The 19,046-nt window shown below is 36.2% G+C and overlaps 1 protein-coding gene across 7 annotated transcripts in view; it reads left to right on the plus strand.

The window, feature by feature from the left end:
* The window catches only part of LOC121314795 (protein cordon-bleu-like), a 104,982-nt gene extending 88,631 nt beyond the window's left edge, over nucleotides 1-16,351 (plus strand). For all 7 annotated transcript variants that reach the window (XM_041248473.1, XM_041248472.1, XM_041248476.1 and 4 more), the window contains 6 exons: nucleotides 5,977-6,325; nucleotides 6,743-6,867; nucleotides 7,787-9,738; nucleotides 10,232-10,351; nucleotides 11,949-12,188; nucleotides 13,415-16,351. In XM_041248473.1, coding sequence (XP_041104407.1) covers nucleotides 5,977-6,325; nucleotides 6,743-6,867; nucleotides 7,787-9,738; nucleotides 10,232-10,351; nucleotides 11,949-12,188; nucleotides 13,415-13,486 — 2,858 coding nt within the window. In that variant the 3' untranslated portion in view covers nucleotides 13,487-16,351. The remainder of the gene's footprint in view (nucleotides 1-5,976; nucleotides 6,326-6,742; nucleotides 6,868-7,786; nucleotides 9,739-10,231; nucleotides 10,352-11,948; nucleotides 12,189-13,414) is intronic.
* Nucleotides 16,352-19,046: the final 2,695 nt, after the last annotated feature.

A 19,046-nucleotide genomic window follows, 5' to 3' on the forward strand; every position in this document is an offset into this window, starting at 1 on the left:
ACCATGAGTATATTCTTTGATCACAAGTACACCGCTATTCACCAGTTCTTTAGGAAGTTAACCCTTTTTTGATCATTGCATAACCAGGTCAATCACCTGCTGCACAGTATAGTCAGATTATCAGCACTCTGTCAAAGGATTTCAGGTGGTCTGTTGCACCAGTTTCCTGGAGTTCTGACATGAGGTTTCTTTTATTCTGTGCCTGCTGCAAGGAGGCTGTAGAACATTTCCATTCATGTTTTTTTTTTTTTTTTTCTTAGAATAAGTAGCGCGGTTCTGAAAAATATAACGTTATACATCCCCATGTGTATCTACAACTGTTTAAATAATGTACCTGTAATTTTTCTTTTCATTGTTAACATACTGACATATTTTTACACTTATAACTTTAAACTCTGTTTCAAAGCTCTTTTTTTAAAATGGCCGCATTAGTGCACATGAGTTTGAGATCTGTCATCTAAATCACTGCAGGAAGAGTGATAAAAAAAAAAAAAAAAACTGTTCTGACTTTTCTGTTCCATGCCACATCATTTTTGTTGCTGTGTTACCTGTCTGACAAGGTAGGCAATAATCCTTACACTATTAGCGCACTAGAGCAGACATTTTTTAAAGAGCTTAAGTTATGTGTAAAAAGTGGTCAGGATGTTAACAATGAAAAGAAAAATGACAGGTACATTATTTAAACAGTTGTAGATACACATGGGGATGTATAACGCTATATTATTGGGAACCCCACTACTTACTCTTTAAGATCCCACCATCTCATATATTGTGTTGTATTCACTCATTGCCCTTAGATAAAGCGCATTTACTGCACCTTGGTTTACCTGTGCTACAAATATGATGCATTACACTGAATATCTGACCTGCCCTGTTACCATGTCCACCTATAGGGGTTGTGAGAAAAGGAGTATTGTCTACTGTATTGACCCACAGTACAGGAACTGTACAGCCTCATTCTTCCTCTTTTTCAAAATCTTTACTGTCCCTACAAGCATATCTTCTCGATGGCCTTAGTTATTTTTATTTTTTTTTTCTGCCCTAGTTAATGTGACCTTTGTATCATTTTGTCATGTTTGTTTTCTATTTATTTATTTATTTATTTATTTATGTGTATTATTTTATGTAGGTGATCAAGGTGATCCAAAGGTACATTACTGAACACTGATAAGATCCATGCCATTTTCATTTGCTTTGTCAACTTGGGGAGATACACAAAACTACGATTACTTGGGAGATAAAAATTGTATGCTTGAGATTTCATAACCAAGCCTTTTTCCTTAGCTAATAACCAGCACATTAATTCCCTGTCTAGGTGCTGGGCATCAAGTGCCAGTAAAGCTTCCAAGAGGCAATGTGTGTGATCCGTCTCAGTTAGTGCTCCCCCTCCCCCACCATACCGTCCTTGTCTAGATACAGTCTTTATGGATCCACAAGTATTTCAACCAACTGATGCTGAACTTGCAAGCCAGATGGACTTGGCCTATCAATGTAGGTCCAAGAAATCATCTCAAACCATCATCTGCTGTACACCAGCGTTTAAAGCTTCAGCTCTGCACTTTTTTACACATTCATTTTTACTTTTACTTTTCTCGCTGTGCCTTTCTAATATGATCAATCTATCATTTGGTTGAGGGTTACTGTGTTTATCTTCCTGACTAGAGGAAGGGGTATTCGCTTCCTCACTTTCCTGCAAACATTTGAAAAAAATCACCAACAATTCATATCTTATCAACTAATCTTGGGTGTTCTCCTCTTTTGGTGTTTATCTAACAATCTGCTACGTGGATAAATATGTGTTCATAGCAGTAGAACAGAATATCCTGCGCAATAGAACAACAATACTTTACCATGTCATTGGTGTACATATAGGTTACGTTAATATATCTGTATATAATATGGAGTTTAAATGTTTTAGTACAGCTAAGGTTTGTTCATCTGTAAAAAAAAAAAAAAAAAAAAACCCTGCAATATCTTGAGGTGTAAAATTAAAATGGAATGCTGAAAAAACAAAATATAGTAAAAAATGGGGATTTTGAGTTGATACATTTTAGTAAAGACTCTTTAATGCCTTTTTGGTGTGTGCGCGTAAGTATTGCATATCGTTCTTTTTGATGACTGCATGTCAACAATTAAAAAAGAACAGATAAATAAATTGCTCTTTTAACATTAATTGAATATATGTTTCACTGAAAATCATATTACTGCACATGCATACATTTTAATTACCAATCCCTTCATATAGTATTACCACTTTTGTTATTTTGGCGTTTCAGCATAGTGATTGTAGATCCATTGAATGATCACTCTGTCAGGCTCTGAATTTATGCTTACCATCTTGACAAATGTTTCCAAACCCTTATGTTTTGCTATTCTAAAATGTCCTCTCTTTCTTTCCACCAGTTTACTGTTGTGCCCCTTTTCCTCGCCGTGTCAATCGCCTCTGAAAGACCTTGCCTCTGCGTTTGATGTGCAGTGCTATCGCTATTTCCTGTCAGCTTCTGTCAGCCTTCATCTTTTTCATCCCTTCCTTTTGATGGACCTTTGCTTTCCGCTGAAAACTTATTTCCCTCTCTTCAAACTTTCAAACCCCCACATCTGGGTGTGAATCTCAGATCTGTCATCAAGCTTGTCTTCAAACATGTATATCAAGGAATGTGTGCTGCTTTCTAGATTTTTACAGTATACAGGCTTGGCATAAAGTCACTTGGCTTGGGGTATGTCCAGCACATGCTGTGGCTTATCTAGCTGATGCAGAGTGCTGAGTTCTGGACAGAAGCAGCCATGGAGAACACAATAACCAGTTACAAACTGGTCATTTGTATATCACATGGTTAATAATTTTTGAGCACCTATAAAGCTATGTCTGATTTAGGTCTCCTAGTTAATTGATTATAAAACTGGTTTCAAAATTCCTATTCCTTCGTGTTCCTAATGGTTGTTTTCTAGGTAAGCCAAGGCATGTGTGGATATACCATAAGTGGTTTCTTGCCAGCCGTCTGCTTCATTTAACAAATATTTTGTAAATAGGTTTGTTTTGTACAGTATACTACTTGCACTACATATTTTACACTGCCTTCAGCAAATTATTAACAAGACCTGACACATTTTCCGGAAATGTCTGAACCAGTGAAAATGGAAGGTGATGTGATTGGATTTTTTTTTTTTTTTTTTGAAAAAAAAAAAAGGATCTGGAAATGGGATATGGATGCTGTGCTGAAGAGCTATTGACCGGATTGTTGTTAATGTTGACGAGGAGTCTGAAATGAAGGGAACCAGGGTGTGAGGACAAATAAATCTACCCAGTTAATCAATGTTAGCAGAATGTACAAAAAAGGATCTTAAAAAAAAACTTTCAGTTTTAATTGCTGTTTTATATCATAGATGGGATGAGGTAATTGACCTTTTGCATGGTTTATGCTTCCTATTCATCTAAAGCTTTACTCGGTAAACCTTGGTTATAGGGTGCTGTGTAAATGTGTGGGCCTCTTATGTTATAAAAAAAACTGTAATTCTAAATTACAAATGTAAAAGTGAGACCTTTTAAATCCAGTCTCAATTTATGACAAGTAATTTTATTGAAAGGCTGTTTAATAGCAAATTGCATTTATATAGTCACTGCTGTAAAGGAAGATTATCTATCATTATCCGTCATTTTTACAGAAGATCTTAAAATGTAAAGCATGAAGCATTTTGCATAATGAGCTTATTTTTTATGCTAATGATTGTTGATGGTTAAATCAAGTGTCACTCGATACAGCCACATACTTTAATTAACATGTTTTTCCAGTGCAAAAGTTTTGATTTTTTTTTTTTTTTTTACAGATATATTGTACTAGGTTTACTAAGGTTTTGCTCCAGTGTAAAGTGTAAAACATTGTTGAGAAACAGACTAGTACAGTAGCTCCTAAATAAACATATTTGAGTTTCTTTTTTGGTTTGAAACATTTGCAGTGTTTTATTCCATTGTTTTATGGTGGCCCTGAAGTGCAAAATAGAAGCATATAAACAGTTATTGATATACAAATTTAAATGTATCGCATTATAAACATTTAAAAGGTGAGCGACAACAAAAAGGTAGCCTCATGTAAGCAAAAAGATAACAACTTGCAAACAAATTTCAGAATGGAAATAACAAATAATGGCCTCATAAATAATATGGACAAAATGTTTTATTTTTTTCTTCGTAATTTAATAAGACTGTACTAATTTGGGTTTGAATACAAAAAAAATCCAAGCAATTCCATGTTCTGGCAGTGGTACAACAGTGTTAGAAATCAGACCTAACGAGTAAAATAATTATCTCTTATCATGTCCCCACCCTGCTTGGGTTCTGTACAGATGAGATAGCTTTTGTGTTTCCATGTGCACGTTCCAGCAGGTGACCTAGTATTTATTTGATGATATCACCACATTGTAGTAGGACAACAGTAAATGGGTGTCTATAATTCAGACATGAAAGCAAATATTTATTTATAATAATCTATGTTCTCTTCATGGAAAAGCTTGCTTGTTATGTGTTCCCAAGGGAGGCAGCTTAAAGCTGACAGTTATCTCCAACAATCTGAGTGTTAAACCAAGTCAGATCTATGTTCCATCCATTTGCAGCCCTTCCCAGCTATAATTCAGCAAGTCCAACATGTCCTTCTAACCAGTGCCACAAATGGAAATGTTTTAACCAAGGGAGGAATGGAAATTTTTTTGAAAATTTTGAAATCTGAATTGCTTTATTTCTAGCAATTTTAAAATAGTTTAAATAGTTTTAATATATAGTATTTTTTATAATAGACAAGTTTTCTTATGCTCTGCAACCAAAATGTTAATCAATACATTCAGCACAAAATATTTATATTTAATTAAAATACTTATATTCAAAGCTCAAAATGTACGCAGCAATGTGCAACAGTCTCGAATAAAATCAAGTGTTTAATGAAATGTATATTTTCGTGACCAGAGTGTAATAAAATAAAATGTTATGATTGCTTGACAGAATTTTCCATTGGCATTTACCACCGGCACGTATAAAATACATTTCATAGGTAGACAAAGAGTCAGTAATACTGTGAATTTAAGGCTTGTACAGCACAAACCCTTCATAACAAAGGAAGAAAAGTAACAATCGGTTCAGCTGTTTTTGATTAAATTAAGTTAATTTATTTCGGCTGTGTATTTAAATAGTTCCAGTAGCATACAGCCACAGCATTTCCATCCATCTCTGTTCTTGCCTGCTGTTTCATGAACTCTGCATGCATATTATTTGTTTTAATATCTCATTTTAGTTTCATGAATTTCATTAAAAGTATTTCAGCTTTGTTGGAAACTGCAACATTAAGAGTTATTCAAGCAATAGCGTTTCATTTTTAGTTTTAGCAAAAATGTTTAGTGTCTGACTGATTGTAAAAGATCTTGTATATTTATGATGATTTATATTTTCAGCTTCACTGGTTATTTCCCAGTAAATTAACCAGTAATAGATGTATATCAATAAAATAGCTTTAGTGTTTATGCTATCTCACCGATACCTTGTCAACCTTGAAAATATAAGAACATTTATCATTATAATAGTAGTGATAGCTTGAAGAAAGTCCAAAGGAATGTGTCATAAAAATATGTTCATGTTAAACTCAATGTATACTTCATAGAGAATGCTAAAATACTCTTCTATTGAGTTTAGAGAAATGTTTTGCCTTTTTAAAAATTGTACTAAAGACAAATAGCATGTTTAATAGTACTTAAAACACTCAAAACTTAAGATTGTTGTAATAAAACATGTCAGAATCTTCAAGAATTAGAAATTGATAGCCATCATGCTTATGAATTCTACAATACTGGAATATAAACATTAAAACAAATGAAAAATGCACATTTTCCAGCCAATTGCTATTTAACATGTATGCCTAATGTAAAATACCTATAGGGTGACCTGCCCATTATTTGCCCTAATGTAACTGGAGTCTTCTTTACATGTATGTTCAGTTTGGCTGAGATCTGTGCAGGATAGCCATTTAGAACAAAAGAATGACATGGAATCACAAGGCCTGCAAGAACTGGAGACGGTATCCATGGCGAGCAGCGGAAGCTTTCCAGGCAATACCCGCACTGCCTCAGAGGGTACTGCCGAGGACTCTGGCATCGTCAGCTCACCTGCAGACATCATGCACCCCACCTCTCCCGATGGCAGTCTGAGAGTGGGACGGCAGCTGTTCATGGATCAGTGCTCCAGTGAAACCGATGTGCCATGTCACACAGATGCCTGCTCAGCCACTTCCAAGGATTTCTCCAGTGACAGCGAAGAAGGTAGCACTACATGGACTTTAAGTAGCAGGTACTTCTGTCAGAAATGTCAGCGTTTTCCACCAATCAAGTTTATAGAATGCTAAAGGTCATGCTCATCCACTATGAATGTATTCTAATATTTAGCTGTACTACTTGTGAATTAACTTGATAACCCACCCTTTATGATGAATTATTGCTTAAATAAATTATACTGAGAAGTGGGAAGTGAAAATTAACATAAAAAGTGTTATTGCTTAAAGAAATAGAAGAGTCTGGGTCAGCCAGACATATCAATATTGTTTACTAACCTGTGCCTCAAAACACTTAAATCTGTATTGAAAAATACATGCTTGCCTACTGGACTAGGACTTGTCTTTAAGTTTAAATCCCAACAATGGCGCTAGTTTCATGATTGACATTTCTTGAATGTTTTATATATCAGTGCTTTCATAATGTCTTCCTCTAGACACAATAGTGACATGCATCCCAGAGAGAGCAGAGGTGGTAATGATGTTGAGCAGTATGATGAAGATCTGTACATCACAGCTCAGCTGCACCAGACTCTAACAGATCTAGAGGCTGATTTAGCAGGTTTGAAATAATCCTTAGACAATGTGTTTCTCTTTTTCTCAATTGATTCACTTTTTTAACCTTTATGGCGTTCTATCACCAAGCCAACATCTAATGCAAAACACTGTTTTTATGTTTGAAAGTTGGACCGTTTTTACTTTCCTTTTAGACACACCCTTGCCATGGTAAATTTGCAAAGGTATTTTGAAATTTCCCCATGCTTATACTAAGTGTTTTTCCTGGTGTGAAAGGGTTTTGTGGGTTGTTCACTGTTATAAAGCAGCCGGACACAGAAATTGCTCTTGACTCATCGCACAGGCTCACAGGTTTTAGTGGTTGCACAGTTCTTTCAATGGTAGTTACAAGGTGCCACCACTAGGGTACCAGCAATGGTAGCACCTAGTGTGGAGTTAGACAAAGCAGGGAACCATGTGACCATACCACTAATGGTAAGGCCACATATACACAAGAGTGTTAACAAGATACAGGGGAAATGGCAACAAAACAGTGAAAAAATAAAAATGAATACACGTCTATACAAATGGAGTTTGCCTACAGCTGGCTGAGTGCCCCACTAAAAGGAGGGTCCCACTATCAGAGCACGCATCACTACACATCTTCACTATACTGGTTGGAGATCATTCCCAAAATAGAAGAATGAGGGTGTGCAGTGTAGCCTCTTTTTAAATGGTCAGGTGCTTCCCCGTACACGCCTTCCCAGCCAATCGGGGATACCTGGTCAGCCAAATCTTGGCCGAGCCAACCTGTTCAGTTAGTTGACTGACAGTGCTTCTCCTGTCGATCGTCCGAGCTGTTCCTGCCATGGCACGCATGACCAGTGGCAAAGCCCGCCCCTGTCACACATGGTTAGCCATTGTTCTTAGTGTCATATACTTTATTTGTTATTAACCATTTTTTTATTCTGTTTGTCATTAAACAGAAATAGAAGATATAGACTGTGCCACGGAAATGTCAACATTCTCTAAAGAGAAGATTGAGATATCTTATCTTGGTAAAGAGCCTGTTTCTGAATTAGAGATGACAATACCAGTGACGGCAATAGATGAAGTGTGTGAGGAATACAGGTGCAGCATGACTGATAAAGCAAAAACAAAGGAGGAAACAAATACTGAAAAATATTTAGAGAGTGACCTAAAAAACAAAAATAACAATGCTGGCACCTCTGACAAAGAACCTACAATTAGGTTCAATCTTTTTGATGCTTTGATATCAACAGACCAACTTAGTCCCACTACAAATACAGACTGTGTGAATCCTCATAAAGTTTCATCAGTAAAGCTCAAAGACCAAACACAGAGAAAAAGTGACAATCACAAAGACAAGATCATGCTTGGCAGTTTTAAGAAAACACAGATGATTTCCACCCAACAGAATACTCTAAATAAAGAAACTTGGGATGCAGAAAACCAATCTAAGAATCAAGCAAAAGCAACGAAAGTCTCTGAAGAAGACTTGGGTAGCAACAAACACCAGGAAGGACCAGCGAAGTCACATTCATCCGCTAAATGGAAAATGACACAAAGTAAGATACCACATGATTTTGTTTCAAGAGTCGGCATGAATAACACTTTTACTGTTGTCCCACCCAAACCTGCTGTTAAACTGTATCAAAAAGAAGGGGGTTCTTTAGTGTCATGGGCAATCAAAATAGATGCTCAAGGCAACCTCATCAAGCCAGGTGCTACTAACATTATAAAATGCAGCTCCTCGGGAGCTGGTAGTGACGAAGAAGATTTGCTTCTTGGGAAAGCAAAGGCATTTTGGAACTCAGCAGAACAAACAGAGTTGGTTACCACAAACAGAGTGGCCATCACAAAACACAGTGTAGACCCTGAAGCCTCTAACCCACAGTGCTTAGAGCCTGGTAGCAAGCTGAGGCCACCAGAGGAAGCAAAATTAGTAAAACCAAAGGAATTAAAAGAAGATTTTGTGAGAGATTGTACTGAAGGAGACCAGAAAAAATCTGTTATCCCAGGGTTAACATACCAACCCCCAAAATCATCCTTGTCATCAAATATTGGGCCTAAGGCAGACCCTTCTTTTCTGAAACCATTTAGAAGAACCTCCAGTCAGTATGTGGCATCTGCGATTGCAAAATACACCGGGGTGCCCACTCCCAGAGCTGAGCTTCTCCATGATTCAGGTCAAAGTAATTGTGAAAGCATCCAAGAAAATGAAATAAAAATGTCAAAGTCTACAAACTTTAACCAGCAATCAGCAATCCAAGAAGATTTTCCAGGCACCAGCCAATATAAACATAGAGAATCAAACAAAAATAAACATGTTCAAGCCTTTTCGGCCATATCTAAAGCAAAAGAACCAGGGTTAACTGTGTCATCTGTGAATCGAAGTAGACCACTGAGTTTTCCTAATCAATATATTACCCCGTCCCAGTCCACCAGACCTGCCTTTAAAGAAAGTGTTTCCATAGAGGAGATAACTAAGATTGACATGCCAAACCCTATGCAGAGTGAAGCACACAACATCACAGTGCAAGATAACAGGAAGATGAAAAGCTTTGAATTTCATCCATCCCCTTACCCTAAAAGTGTGTCTCCCCAGTCATTTGTGGCTCCTCTAAATCCAGATTCATCTTCCTATAGGTCTTACCATTACCCTTCAATTTCCCAGACTGGTTCCTGTGAACCTCATGCTAATACTCAATCTGTACCACAGAAATCAGTAATGTGTGTTTCAGAGATGCCTTCAACTAACGCAGCCGAACCCAGTCTTCAGGCCAATGCTGGTATATTTGGTCCCGTCAAAAAGTTCAAGCCTGTTGCCTTGAAGCCAATACAAAAGGACAATTCTTTGCACAGTTTACTCATGGAATCTATCCAAGGGAGTGAAGGAAAAGAAAAGCTTAGAAAGGTAAATTAAAAACACAAGTGAAATTCTCAAATGCAAATGAGTTTGCTGTTTTTATTTTATTCTGTTTGGATATCTACTATGTTTACTCACATAGTTTGTGTTGTGTTTGTGTCTATTGACATGTTTATTCATGAACACTTACCAAGCAAATATAAGGTGGGGTGAGGGTGTCTTGTAGAGGTTTTATGTGAACATGTTCTCTAAACGTCTAGTATCCTTTAGACCTTAGAGTTGGCATTTGTGTATAATCCAATAAACTGTTGATTTAAAAAAAGAAATAAATGAATAAATAACCAACGTAGTCCACGATTTTAAGGACCCAGTTGTTTTTTTTTTATTGCTGTATTATTTTCTCTTGTTCATTGACATGCTATTCCAGCTTCTGCACATGTTTATATTACCTTGTTGCCTAATGAAAAGCAGATACGTTTGGATTTTAATACTGTAGTTTACTTATTGTTGCCAATGACCTTCGAATTAATTCTTATTTCAGACATCTGATGCTACAAGTAATGACACTCGGAAGAAACCTTTGTTTGTTGAGGAGGAGAATGAACGGTCAGCACTTTTGTCAGCCATCAGATCTCACAGTGGTATCTCAAGACTAAGAAAGGTAAAAAAAAATGTATTTGAAAAAAAGATATTGAACTGTGATTAACTTTTAACTGTTTTATTTTTCTAGATGTCTTTACAGTCAATCCACTATTCTGAACAACATTTGTTGTAAATTAATTATCTGATTGTTCTAAGAAACTGAGCATACATAAATCTTATATAAATAAAAATGGCAAGTAGGTAGGCAATAACAATTTGGGGAATAAGAGTGCCAGGAAGCGTGTTAACCTTACAAAAACATCAAAACGTTAGAAAATACTACTTATGGATGTTTGAAATCATCTTAGTTCAGTCAAATGTGAAAGTGGCGTATGTGTCACACATGCCAAGGATAATGTTTGAATAAAATATATCTTTCTTTTGGTCTGGTGAAGACCAAAACAATGTTGATTTTAGGGATTAGTTCGTCCCAACATTTCGGAAAGAATTAGAGGAATTTGAAACTCAGAATAAATAAAGATCATGTTCTCAGGCTGTTTATTGCCAAAATCTTGATCTTGTTGTTGGCTTCAAATGACAGATATGAGGGGGCAAGAACAGATGTTAAATAATAAAAAAATAAGGATCCCATTTGAAATATTAAAGACATTTAAACATGCTTTATGTACAGGCAAAGAACACCAATTCTAGATTGGATTTTTTATGAAGTGTGTTGCTGTTTTTATAAATCCACATCCGAATTTCTTTTTAGTTTATGATATTGCTTGAGTTACAGGGCATTTTCATTCTTCTGTATTGATTTTCTCTGGATATTGTAAATCTGTTCAGCTGCTAATCATCTATTAAGGTTATTGGAACAAATTAGCAATGTTGGGTAACCTGGAAAACTAGGTTGTATTTCTGGAAGGAGAATCCGCCCACTAATCAACACATCATATCAAATCGCCATAAAAACACCATGTGGCGTGCATTCATGTCGCTTCTTTTTGTCTGGCCGCCTCCCTTGCTGCATGCTTTGTTTTTGGGGGGAGGTGGCCGTACGAGCCTCTTCCTATCCATGGCACTAAACTACATACTGTTGTAGTGTTTTCGCTCACAGGCCAACACTGCGGATAGCTGTTAGCACCAACAGACACAGTCTCCAGCCAAATTCATTATTCATCATTAATTTGTCTGTTCAATTGCAATTTAAATCATCCACATTGCGGATTGTCCATACTAAATGAATGTTGTTGTTGTTGTTGTTGTTGAATTCATTAGCTACTGTAAATCCCAAATCGACATCTCAAGGATTGCAATCTTGAGGGAATGTTGAGTCTTCACTTTAGCTTTCTCAGTCCTTTATGTTTTCAATACCAACAACTGGTGGCATGTTCACGTAGGCCATTTCCTTAAAATGATGCTCTACTTATTGGTCTTAATAGATTAGTCTTAATGGAGTAAGAGCTACCCAGAGGAAATCAAGTGTCAGTTAATGTAATGGCATGCATGTCTATGTGTCTATGAAATGAAGCAATTGTTTTTTTTATATATATATATATATATATATATATATATATATATATATATATATATATATATATATATATAAAACCTTGAAAAAGCAAAAGCATGCAAAGGTTTTAAGTCAAGACTATCATTTGTTTAATTCACAGACCTCGTCAGTCGCATCTGAAGAATTTTGTGCCATTAAAAACGTACCAGTGACAGAAAATCACAGAAACACTGACGCTGTTCTTTTTCCTCCGTCATTCTCACCCCCTCCTCCTCCATCTGTTGCGACAAAAGTCTATCACTCAAACTCTTTTGCAAATTCAAATAGTAACCCTGAACAAACAAGGGAAGCTTTGATGGAGGCTATCTGCATAGGCACTGGCGCGGCACAGCTGAAAAAGGTATGTGTGTTTTATTACCATTGTGATGCACATGACTCCTCACAGAAAACAAGAGTCAAGAAAGGCTAACTGAAATGCTGACGTCATTGTCCTAATGATATCATTATTGTGATGTGTCTTCATTTTTATTACACTCTACTGTTGTTTTAAATGTTGTAAAAAACTAGTGTGCAATACACTGGACTGTCACATATACAAGTGGTTGGAGAAAGCAGGTACCACAAGCCTCATATCTGTGCTTAATAATGTTATTCATAATATTGGAATCTTAGACTGGAGTACTGTATGTTTGCCGTTATCTGAAAAAATATTCTGTTTCTGAGACATCTCTTTAAATATATGTTTTTCTCATTTTATATTGTTACCTATGCTACATATAACCCACTTGAGTTATACCATAGTATCCTTTAGTTGCAGAGTTCATTCTGCTTAAAAAAGTAGCTGGAGGTTTCTCTTTAATTGTCTAATTAGTTATGAACGATTCAACCTTGGCATTTTATATTAAGCCAATTTCCTTTATAGTACTGTGGTAGAGTAGCGTTGCAGTCAAGGCTGGCTATCGGCTGAAATAATAAACAAGGAGGCGGAAGACTGCAGTTCAGCGTTTGTTTAGTTTGAATAACAAAGTAAACAATTGTGTAAACAAAAACAAAACACAAAACAGCACCTACGATATGAGATCACAGTGCAGTGACAGGGAGCACCTGCTCCCAGTCATTTCCCTCAACTAACTAAGCTAGGGAGCTATCTCCCAGCTACTCTTTTATATGGTGGCCACCTCCGAATTGGCAATGAATTAACCAATTTGGGAATGGCCATATTCCAGGTATGTGATTTTAACCTCATCCCTGCTAAATTTAAATTCAAAACATACAAAACTATTTATTGTGTACACACAATATATACATTTTTATATGCAGGGATGCAGCCATGCCACAATCTGTATTTGTTTTCATTTGAAAACTATGTACTTTGTATATATCTGTTATTTTTTTTATTGAGGAGATATTTTGTGTGTCTTTCCCACACTGGGGGAAATGGGTTTTATGTTGTTGTTGTGGGGAATTTAGGAAATTTAAATGTAGGATTCAGTCAGTGATGGTCTTCAATGAACACATCTTTCGCCTGGCATTCTGATGTTAACTACAAGTCGTTATTTTTTATGTATGGTGACATTACAGTGTTTGAGAAATCATTTTTTCTGACAAGCTTTTTTTTTGTTTCAGGTCCCAGCTTCTTCAAAAACTGTACTTGTTAATGGAAGACTAGGTACAATACACACATCTTCAATTTCCTAAGAATTCAAGCATCATACTGAACATTTTGAATGGATCCACCATCCAAAAAATCTGTCATTAACCGGCATGCCAAATGTTGTAACTAGTTATTTCTATGTGTTTATTTAGACAATGAATCTTAAATAAGGGATAAGATGAGCCGTTATTACACTGTGTGCCAAGAATTGTTCATGCATGAATCATTAATGCATTTTCCACCACTGACGAACATTTCCCTTTGTCACAACTAATTCTCCCTGGAAATAAGGAGGTTAAATAAATACATCTGAAATTTGAAATTAGAAATATATGGTGCATCTGCTGACTTTTATCAAGTTGCACCGTGCTGCTACCTGATCAAAAAGAATAAAGACGCATATAATGCTGAAAAAGTACTTGAAATTATTTTAAGTGATCAGGGAAAGTAGGAGACAGCACAACAGACCGATACATCTTAGCGGTAGTGTTATAACTTTTATGGACTCTATACTCTGTTTAACTAATAGAAACACAGCAAAGCACAATATCATTTAGCTTGTTATAGTGGCTTTTTTGCACTTCACAGTATAGATGAAGTTTATCATTGATCATTTTGGAATCCAAATTTAATGCTGATGTTTTGACTGCAGTACCTGCTGAACATGTTATGAAAATGTGTACCCAACTAGGCATACTATGGTAATGCATTATGTAGTTGATTTGAACAGGCACAGGTTTATAATATAAGCATATAATTCAATGAGAATAGCTTTGCTGATTCTGACACAATATAAAGGTTGTAATTATATTAACCAAATTGCAATTGGAAGAGTAGCAGTTTATTGATGAAGGTTGATGACTTAATGAATGGCCTTTTGGTTCAGGACAGGTCTTCAGACTTTTTTTTTATTGTTCAGGAGATTTTTGGATCTTTGTGGCAGTATTTAAAAAAAAAAAAGGTATTGAACTACCCTAAAATAAAAACTGTATATTCTGTAAAATAATAATACAAAATAAATACACTTAAGGCACATATTTAAAAAGCTATTCAGAGTTTTAATAAATATTTCTTTAGGTTGGATTTGATTATGTACCGTAAATAAAACTTGATTTTAATTAAACTATTCTTCACTGTGTTGCTGACTTTACCAATATTCTGGTATGCTTTCATGAATGCCAGACTTTATTTAATTTACAATGACTTTACAAGTTAAGGCTTTATAAACAGGGATCTCTGTTTCAGCTTCACTCTGCTTGTAGGTATGTAAAAATTTAACAATATTGTGTTAAATTAAAGCACTTGCTATCAGGGTATTTAAGGGTAGAACCTGCACAAGATAGCTGCAAAATGTATAATATCTATCTTCAGCCAAACATAATGTTCAACAAAGTGTTCTGTAATTCAATATGATTGCATACCAGTGCCACAGATTAACGTTTATTGGAATTGATGTGAATGGTTTCCAATGTATAATTAAAAAAAAAAAAAACATAATACTAATATGTGGCAAAGTGGCTTGGTGTCAACATTACTTAAAATAATAAGCACAGGCTCTACACAGCCATCTGTATCGCTCCATGCAAAACAAGGGTTTCAGTCCCGAAATAATATGACACTTTATAACAACACCAAACATAGACACGGTCACTTCTCCGGACAGTGCTCAAGTGCAGGTGGGGTGAAAGACAACAGTTCACAAAACAGTGGTGCAGGGTAGTCTGGGTTTTGGTTCTGGCTAGTAGCAACAGCTCCCGGTTTGTGTTAGCCGTCTGACAGTGACAAAAGACAAACAGTTAACACACTCAAACAAACAAAACACTCATGATAATTAATTACTTCAATTTCCTAAATGGGTCCTTTCAGTAACCACAACAAACGAACAGATAGCTCGGCCACTTCCCCTACATACCCTCCATCACACCCTCTTTTGGTGGTGCGGCCAATCACATATCCTCCATTCCGTGACCGACACATACAGCATGAAGGCGATCACTTCTGGTATTGTGGCTCCGCCCCCTTCCTAGATGGCCACCTTCCGACTGACCCTGGAATGAACTGCCAAACCATATATATATTTTAGTTGACTGAATAATTAGTAAGGTAAGCAGGTAGTTTTGCACAAACTGTCCTACATTGAAATGATAAACAATTGAGTGCTAGAGGAGTTTTCAAGGACATAATAATGGGTAAATGGAATACAGCCCAATATACAAATCTGCACAAAGTGTTCTTGTGATAAAGAGGGAAAGAATCAATGTTGTTAATCTCCCTCCTTACCAAAAAGGGCACTTTGCATGGTTGGAAGTATGTTTCCCCATAGGCAGGTAGACTCGACGGTGGGTGGGAACAGGATGTCGGCCATCTTCCTGGAGGCACATAGCTGTCAGTACCCGAAACATCTAACATGCGATCAGCTGCGGGCCAAGCAGCAATTGGTTACACCGGGCTCCTAGCTGATTGCAGGGAGGAGTTGGGTAGTACAAAGGGGACGCAGCTAAACCAGAATGTTTACTTACGCTGAGTGTTCCACACTAAGCAGCTGGAGCCTGCGCTTGGTTTTTGTTTGTGTTAGCAGTTGGAGAGGAGGACCAAGGAGACCGGAGCAGCATCCACTGAGCCAGTGATCACCCGAGTCACTTTCACTGCACAGCACAGCACTGAGAATCACCGGGCACTCACAGCCACTTGCACCACCAGCACAGTTTTGTGCACCGAGGAAGGGTGGCCGTCGGAGGGTCTTGTTTTTGATTTGTTTACTTTTTGTTCAGGACTGAAACCTGCCGTGTTTTGCTTTCCCTGTGCCATTGCTGGTATAGGGGTGACCTGCTTTATTTTTGGAACTATTTTTACTTCCTGTTATTGTAACCAATTAATGAACACGGGCTGGTTTGGGAGAGAAAGCTTGTCTGGACTGTGTATTATTACACCCCTTTGCACATCCTGTTCACAGCTCTATATGACATTCAATTTTTTCAGTTGGTTTTTATATAGATTTTTTTGTTGAGTAGTCTGTATCTTGAAATTGATAAATAGAAGTACAAAAAATAAACTAGTTAAATTCTTTGACAATGAAAAGTGTCATTATATGTCTTATTTAAGGAATGTACCCACCATTACTCTTGCAAAATTTTTACTATTTGAAATTGTTATTCTAATAATAATTAATCTTGCCACATTTTCACAGGCTTTTGAAAAGCAAGTATTTACAAATACAAGGTAAACAAGCTCAAATGTTTTTTTTTCTTTAAACGCTGAAAGAAATAAGCACTCTTATGTTAATGAAATAAAACTCTCCCAATCCATTCAAATCTCAGAATAATGTACTATACTGTAACTTTAATCTGGTTTATTATTAAATAGTATAAACCAAGATAGTTAAGCACATGTTGTTTACATATATCTAGGAAATATTTGAAAGTACTGTTGCGGCAGGGCTAAGGCTCTGCACTTGTAAGTAGTATGTGTGGTGTTTTGTTATAAATAAAGTGTTGTATATTTTTAAGTTTAAGTTTGACAGATTAAATTTAGTTAGTTGGTTGCTAATTTGGGAATGGCCATCTGTATAAAAGAATAGCTGGGAGACAGCTTCCTGGGTTAGTTAGTTGAGTGAAAGGACTGGGAGTAGATTGGGGTGCTGTTTTGGTACTAGCTTCATTTGTTTAATAAAAGTGTGAAAGCGCTGAACGGTCTGCGGTTTCAGCCACTAGCCAGCCTGGACTGAAACTGATTAGCCTGTTTAAAATGGTTAGTCATATAATCAACAGCTGTGTTGGAGATAATGGGTTGCTTAGAGATTCTAGTCCAAGGATCAAAAGGACAACTCAATAAACACCTGTGATCAGTCCAAGTACATGTCATGTCAAGTTCTAGACATTTGTGTCAAGGTATCAACCATCTCCAAATCAGATCAAGTATCAAGACACTTGAAACACATTTTCCTTGGTTTAAAAAAGTGAGACTATGAGACTACTAATAAACTCACTGCTGGAAAGTACAGAAACTTCCTGCTCTTGACTTCCTTCCACTTCCCAGTAGTTGATCAATGTAAACACATATGTTACCATTCAAAAATGGTTCACTTTTATTTAACTGCTTAATATGACCTGGTAATTTACCAATAATATGTAGGTATGAAATACCATACTACTGGCCAACATTTAAAAAATTATATCAGTTATGAAATGAGTTGTGGCAACATTGTGTCATTTTCATGAAAGTTAGCGGAGGCGCTACTGTGCATAGTATAACTGTTGCCAAATAGCTTTAAAAGGATGTTTTTGTGCAAAATCTCCCTGGCATACTAACCATTTGAAAAGGCAATTTACTTTAATTAAAAGATGTTTTATTTAGCAACCTGTACAGCACAATAATGAATTTGTTTATGTACTCATGGAACCCTCACATTTGCTTCAATTAGCAGGTGGGGACAGCTGCTTTTGCACCCAAGACTGCACAAATAATGATGAAGAAGTTTCTGTAGATTTCCACCATCCAAGGAATTACAGGCACTAAATGTACCAACCAGGCTCCTGATTATCTGACTGTTTTTTTATGTTTATTATCCCTTTTCTTCCAACAGTGCTCTCGCATTAAAACTGCTGAAAGATACACATATTTAGTCTAGTCTGCTTTTCTACACAACAGGATTTTCGTAGTAGCAGATAGATATATTTATCTTAACCTTATCAGTAATTTAGCCTGTAACATTACACTAATTATTATTTGCTTTGCAAATGTTATCATTTAAAACTCTTTGACAGAGGCTCTTGAAGTCATTCATCCATCAGGGAACATTTTTTGTGACCCTGTTAAATGAGTTGAAATCCGTGCATAACAGTAATCTGCACACAACGAAAATGGTATCATTTGAATTTCATTATGGGTCACTGAACTAAAAGTGTAAAAAACTTTTTTTTTAAAAATCTGATTATATGCTACAAAACAGATTTTGTACATGCTTTAATTAAAGTTGAATTCCTCTTTTCTAAAATTCTACATTATAAGAAGTTACACATAGAAAGTTGAAAATGCAGTATAAAATTATTGTTTTATTGGTCCTTGATCAGTCGAGATATATGAGTCCATTTGTCATAGAGCATTTCATTCCCAAACTAGATAAGCTAATGTCTTGTCAACATTGTGGCGTCAAACAAGTTATTGTACGGTGGTATTTATAGAAGGAAGCAATAATTTAAACAGGTAAACATTAACTACGAATCAATACATTAAATCATATATATACATAGACATTTGCGTCCTGGATATGAGGCAGATGTGGTTGCAAGCACATTTTATTGCGAGCTTCTTCACTATGGTAATCAATTTCTGCCAGTGAAGGGTGCAGCATTTCAGCGTTACCTTTTAGTGCCTGTCAAAGCAATAGGGAGTTGTGTTGGATCTAAGATACACTGTGCCCCTGCATCTCTGTAAGGATTCGCTTGTAGATAAAGCCACACTTAAAAGCAAACAGGCTAAGTTTATCAAGAAAAGAAAAGCCAAGGCGATTATTACAATAAATAAATAAATAAATAACCTTTATTTGGGCAAACATGTAAAATGTTTATGCATGTACAGGTGTTCCACAATTTAGATGCGAGTCAA

This window comes from Polyodon spathula, chromosome 4 (genome assembly GCF_017654505.1).
Source record: "Polyodon spathula isolate WHYD16114869_AA chromosome 4, ASM1765450v1, whole genome shotgun sequence".
NCBI lineage: Eukaryota > Metazoa > Chordata > Actinopteri > Acipenseriformes > Polyodontidae > Polyodon > Polyodon spathula.